The sequence below is a fragment of the Ammospiza caudacuta genome, chromosome 12 (genome assembly GCF_027887145.1).
Source record: "Ammospiza caudacuta isolate bAmmCau1 chromosome 12, bAmmCau1.pri, whole genome shotgun sequence".
Taxonomy (NCBI): Eukaryota; Metazoa; Chordata; class Aves; order Passeriformes; family Passerellidae; genus Ammospiza; species Ammospiza caudacuta.
The window spans coordinates 10,667,004-10,673,445 of NC_080604.1; the positions used below are offsets into that span (position 1 = coordinate 10,667,004).

General features: G+C 51.4%; 1 protein-coding gene across 1 annotated transcript; it reads right to left on the reverse strand.

Annotated features, from left to right (window-relative positions):
• Window positions 1–471: 471 nt before the first annotated feature.
• Window positions 472–6,187, reverse strand: DNASE1L3 (deoxyribonuclease 1 like 3). Its single transcript, XM_058813071.1, has 8 exons — window positions 5,978–6,187; window positions 4,434–4,522; window positions 3,705–3,797; window positions 3,354–3,466; window positions 2,602–2,714; window positions 2,126–2,283; window positions 1,174–1,270; window positions 472–970 (listed from the first exon to the last, which is right to left on the reverse strand). Exons 1-8 carry the CDS (start codon window positions 6,113–6,115, stop codon window positions 842–844), a joined length of 930 nt encoding a protein of 309 aa, XP_058669054.1. The 5' UTR covers window positions 6,116–6,187; the 3' UTR covers window positions 472–841.
• Between the last annotated feature and the right edge of the window lie 255 nt (window positions 6,188–6,442).

Genomic DNA, 6,442 nt, shown 5'->3' on the forward strand with positions numbered 1-6,442 from the left:
CTGAGCTGGGAACACAGATTGCTGCACCATTACATTAAATAATCATCATTGAAGTCTGGTTCATCAGAGGACTTTGGGCTGCCATGGAGATTTTTTGTTTGAGGAGGGATGCAGTTCACTTACATGTCAGGATGCTGAAATCAGATTTTGATGTGAATTTTATGACACTCTGTTGGCAGCAGTGTCACCTGGCATCCCTGGGCATCTCACCTGCCCTGCAGGTGGGCAGGGGTGAGAACCATCAGCTTGGGGCAGTGCAGAAAAGGGGCTCTCACTGCCTGTCCCTCTGTCTCTTCTGTCTTTCCCAAATCCCTGGATGCTGTGACCAGTTTAAACACCTCACTGAGAAATACTCTAAATTCAGCAATATTCTACATTGCAAACCACCAGGTACAACCTCATGTCCACTGGCTGCAGCTCTGAAGCATAAACACACACACAGAGACACACACATGATGCAAAAAGGTCCTTTTTAATCCTTCTGCCCCTGCAGAGGAATGGCAGCGCTCCAGAGCCCATGGGGACATGTGGAGCTCCCTGCCCTTCAGGTGAGGCAGGTAAAGCACACAGAAATATTTCAGCCCTGCAGTAGCTCCTTACATTTGTGACCAGTACAGTAAGTACAGTGTGCTGCACCTAGCTGATTTATTTCTATATACAATGAAGAAAAAACAGCATGAAGGCTTAATTTGCCTTCTCATTCAAAATATTTGAACTTTACAAAATATTTGGCTTTTTTTACCTGCTAAATATTGCACTTGCTGTGAGCATTTCTATACAGACTTCTACAGGATCTGTTGGCATCTGTGTATCTCTGTGCAGGCAGGAGGACTCAGCGTGCTCAGGATCTCGATGAGCGGCTCTTCTTTGGTCTCCTCTTCCTTGAGAACTTGGATCTCAGCCAGTTGAGGAAGCCTCCTTTTGCCTTTAAGTCAAATTCTACTGGGAAATGGTCACTCACCCCCAGTGCCTGCAAGACAACAGCACAGGGGGTCGGGAGCTCTGTGCCAGCCCTGGCTGGGGGTGGGGAGGTGGCACCGTGGGCATTGCACCAGCTGGGAGGGATGGGCACAGAGCCCTGGTGTCTCAGGCAGGTCTGTGTTCAGCACTGCCCGGGCACTGCTGGCTCTGTGCTCCCATGTCAGCCCTGTGTTAGGGCTGTGCTCTGCCTACCTGCTCCTCAGTCATCTGAAACTCCTCCTGGAAATCAAAGATGTTGGCAGAGTGTGGCACCACAGCCTGGATGAGCTTCTGTCCAGTGACCACAATCCTGAAAGGGACAAGGAATGGGTGCTGTGATGGGGTGCCTGACCCCAGGCAGCCACACTGCACTGAGCTGGTGGCCAGAGAGGGGCTCTGAGGGAGTCACAGCTGTGTGTGGTTTGTCCTTGCCCATGGACTGCCCACCCAGAGATGGCAGCTCCTGTAGGTGCCACAGAGGCAGCGGGGCACATAAATATCTTGGTGTGCACATGAATATCTTGGTGTGCACATGAATATCTTGGTGCGCACTGGCCTTGGAAGCCAGCATTAAATGACTTCTGTCTAAACCCACCCAATAATGCTGCAAATTTCACAGCCCTGCTCTGGATGCAGAAAAAACAGGACAATGATTGAGGTATCAGTGAAGGCTTGCTCAGACCCAGGAATTCATCCTTCAAGAGGACTCTGGGCTCTAATAGCAGATGTGTTCTTGTCCCTGCTGAGGGAACTGCAGCGGCAGCAGGACTGCCACATGTCCAGGGCAAGGTGAGGCGTCCCCTCTGTGTGTTTGTCAATCCAAATTACAAACACAGGAGTAAAAGCCATGGTGCAAAGCTGGCATGGAGAAGGCAGCAGCACCTCCTGCCAGGGGTCTGCAGGGCTCCCTGCAGATGGGAAGTGCTGCTTCTGTCCCCCCCTGAGCCACAGCAGTGGCTGTTCTGTGTAAATCCTGCCCAGTCTGGTCTGCACAGGGCTTTGTGCTCCTGACTGGAAGCATTTGGATCACATTTCCCCTGGACACTGTTTTATCTCTGGTGGCCTCATGAACATTTGTTTCCTCTGCTGGTCGCTGACACCTTCTTGATACAATATTCTCTCATAGAGTCATAGCCAGTGGGTGGTTTGGCAGTGAGCCCTTTACCTGTCGTACGGGCATCTGGTGCTGTTCCTCACGGTTGTGTCATTTTTGTCACCAATTAGCCACAGGAACTCGGAGTAGGTCCTCAGACGGATGTTCTTCCACTGCTTCTGGGGAACATAGCTGCACCCAGCATTGAAGTCCCCCATGAAGATGAAGTTCTGGAAGGCAGGAGGGTTTCCAAATGTAATCATGAGGACAGCTTTTCAAAAGAAGACCCATGAGGATTTTTATGGTCCATGGATGCAGTGGGGTTTCTCCTTTCTGCTGGGCACATCAGGGCATGCTGATAATAGTTTTATTAGGTGATCAAGTTTACTGTATAAAATGTGGAGAACTCAATGAAAATACACCAAAGAGATATTTAAAACCTGGGGTGCATTGTCAATGGGTTTGAGGTTTTCAGCTCTGCATAGTGAATAACATGGCCAGTGACTCAGTAGCAAAGGCCAATTAGTGACACAGATGTGGCAACAAACCTCTGTTTTCCAGCGCTGTTTGACATCCAAATACACATCATAGAGCTCATCAATCTCCCTCACTGCTGTGTCTGGTGTGGTGTGCAGAGGGATAATGGCAAACTCACTGACAGCTTCAAAACAAGGCAGAGGAACAAGAAAAATGTAATGGTTAGACAGAGAATGAGTCACAAAGAAACAGAGACTGACTTGTCAGCAAGGGGATTTTTCTGAGGGAGAAACAGCTTGTTTATTGATTTTGCTGAGGGAGAAACTCCCTGTTTATTGCCCTTTCTGCCTGTAGGCCAGGGTGATCTCTGTGGCTGCAGAGTGACCCCCTCCAGGCACTGAGCTGGGCCTGAGGAGCTGTGCCAGTGCAGGCAAATCCTGACCCAGCACACACACAGGAGCTGCTCCCAGGCTGTGCCAGCTGCAGGGAATGCACCCACCAATCCACTGCCCTTGGATTGCACCCACCAACCCACTGCCCGTGGAATGCACCCACCAACCCACTGCCCTTGGATTGCACCCACCAACCCACTGCCCGTGGAATGCACCCACCAACCCACTGCCCATGGCAGCAGCAGAGGTTTTCCCAGCAGGGCATGAGCAGGGCTGTGGGGTTTCCCAGAGACAGCAGGCCTGAAGGGAAAATGCTGCTCTTGGGAGGAAGAGTGGGGTCTGGATGCAGCTCTGGAGCCTCTGGCGTGGTCCAGCCAGGGCTGCTGTGCTGGCTCACAGTGCAACAGTGACTTCTTTCTGAAACACCTCACCAGTTTTGGGAGACTGCCACCAGATGATGAAGGGCTCTCTGGAGAAGACATCCTCATCCCCAGGCTGGGTGTCAGGGTACTGGTAGGTTTGTCTCACTGATACCTGGTCTTGCCTGCAGCAGAATGAACAGGATGGGGGCTGTCACACCCGTGGCTCTCTGAGGTGTGTCTAACACTGACTCCATGGTCTGGGGTGGATGCAGACACACAGGTGGCTGTGCTGGGATGATCCCCACACCCAGCACAGCCCAGCCCACCTGCACAGCCTGCACCTCTCTGCCTCCCTCACAGCAAAGCCACCACCATGTCCAGCCCATCTCCAGGGCTTGTTGGCCAAGGGGGCTCACCCACCTGTAGATGAAGGCATACTGCTCCTTGTAGCTGTTCCTTCCCAGCCTCTTGCTGGCCACACACCTGTACTCCTCCTTTGGCTCCTTCCGCTGACTGGAAGGAAAGGGATGTTCCTGAGTTTATTTCTGCACTCACAAGGGGCTGAGAGAGATAATTTTGCCTCTGTCCCAGGGTTTGGGCATTGCCTGCCTGGCCTCAGAGGCAGGTGGATGCAGACACTAAACCCTTCTCAGGAGCTGGAGCCCTGCTCTGTCGCTTGCTCTTCACTGCACCCTCTCCCTGCTCATTGCAGCCTCTGTCTCTCTTTCAGCTGGCTGTCGTGTCCATCCAGCTGAGCGCTGCTATTTCCTCTGGATGCCTGGATTGTCCAGGCAAGCAATCCCTAACCTGAAGCAGTTCCGAGTCCTGCAGGAAGGTGGCTGTCCTGCTGCAGCCTGATGCCAGCCCCATGAGGGCATTACCCCCTCATCTCCTTTCTCCTTTGGGAACTTCTCTGTAGCAAATGGAACTTAACTTGGTTATACTGATTTAAAAACGTGTTCTACCGTGGTCTGGAACTGCCTTTGCTCCTGTCCCTCCATGAGACTGCCAGAGTCTGGTTTCTCCCTGACACTGGGACAGAGCCCACATCCTTGGATTTTGCCCCAGCAAAGTGGCACCGAGCAGAACACAGGATCTTTTGCCAAGCAGCTTTCCCAACATTTGTCCATTTGCCCACGGCCACCCTACCTGGTGAGCTTCTCCACCAGGAGGGGACAAACCCGGTTCTTGCTGTCCTTGATTTCCATCAGCAGCATGATGTCACAGCGGGAAACGACCTGCCGGGGGAAGGAGCAGGAGGAGGTTTGCACACGCCTGGTTTGGGAGCATCAGGAGGGGTCAGGAAGAAGAAGTGGTTACAGCGGTTCCATGGGGAAGTCCTTCGAGAAAGAAGCGGCAGACTGGGGTGGTGGGAGGGGAGCAGGGCTGGAACGGAGCCTTTCTGCTTTCAGAGCTGCCGCAGAGCCCAGCAGGAACTGGGAGAGGGAACCCGGCAGCACGAGAGTTTCAGATTTAGTGGGAAACTTCGGCACCTGACCCTGAGGAGGAAGTGTGGAGGGGAAGGGGCAGCAAACGCCTCTCCCTGCGCCTGATCCCAGCATCAGCACCAGGGCTGGGCGCTGCCTCTGCCCGCCCCGCTCCTTCCCCACCGTGAGCACCCACCTGTCCCCGGTGATCCCTCTGGAACAGCCCCTGGAGCCCAGAGGAACCCCCGGCCTGAAATGGGCTCCCAGCACCAGGGGCTGCCCTGGAGCTCAGCTCCCGCAGCTGCTGCTGGGATTCCCCGTGGGAAAGTCCAGCTCACCCAAAGCCCAGCATCCTCAGGGGCTTCCCTCTGCCCCTGGTTTCATTGTACTTCAGACCTTGTGGGGGATTTTTGTCAGGGAAAAAAGCCCCTCTCTGTGCCCCCTGAAACTTACCCACAACTATCTAAGTGACCCCAAAATTTAGTATATATATTTATATATATAAACATATATTTAGTATATATTGCCCACAGTGATGACAGCACCGGAAGAACGGTCTGGGAATGCAAAACCAAGCAAACCACTCTTCTCTGCCAGTTTGCAATGAAAGGAATACAACCCAACAATGTGGCGCCATTCCTCCTTGGTGCCATTCTGCACACAAAACCCCTCACTAATGCCAGGCCCCTTGTCCTCCCTCACTGGGGCATCTTGGAGGGCATTTGCAAAGCTCCAAGTCTTAAAGGTGGTTCTTTTTAAAACCAGGGTTTATCTTCAGCTTTTGTAGAGGCAGCTGGATGGTGAGGGTTTGCTTACAGAAACTGGTTTTTCAAATTTCTACCAGACTCTGATTTGACAGATACTATTTGCTGTCCTAATAGGTTTAATTAGACAAGAATATTTGAGAATAATTAACACATAAAGAAAGTAAATAATGTATCACAAAACAAAGCTTTGTGGATTCAAAGTGAAAATTATTTTTACTGTGCATTGAGGTTTTCCTCCTTTTGTAACTCAATTTCCAAAGGAAACAGCAAATATTTTTTCTGTTATATTCCCATGAAGGCTAAAATAACAACATACATTCTGTTCAACAACACACATTCTGTTCAGCTGATTTTTACTTTAAGAATATGATATTCTTTAAATAATTAGCTCTTTTTTTGCTTGATATTTAACTGTGAAAGACAAGCAAAGTGCAAGATTTTGCATCAAAGAAAAACTAGAAAAGCTCAGTGTCTGTCTCATCCAGGCAAACAAACGTACCTTTACCACAGCATCGATGACTTCAGGCTTGGCTATTTTAGCTTCTCCAAAAGACATCACATTGAAGGAGCAGATTTTGAGGCTCAGAGATGGGTTGAAATGGAGGAGTGAAAGCAAGAAGAAGAGCAGCATCTTCATGGACCTGGGCAAAGTGAGCTGCTGCGAGCGTGCCTGTGGATGTGTGTGTGTTTATGCCTCCGTCCCTTGTGGCTGCCTGGGGTCAAACCCAGCTGTGTCAGTCAGGAACAGGAATCACCATTTCCTCCTTGCCCTCGCTCCCATCTCCGAACCACAAAGCAGCATGGAGACTTTGAACTCCTCTCTGAAGGGAAAACAGGCTCTGCTGAGCCAGCCTCTGAATCCTGGCAGAGCAGCAGCTCCAGCAGAAGCCGCTGTCCCTCCTCACAGGGAGACACCAGCTGTGGGGTGCTGGCCATGACTGGGACCACTCTGGTCTGTGCAGGG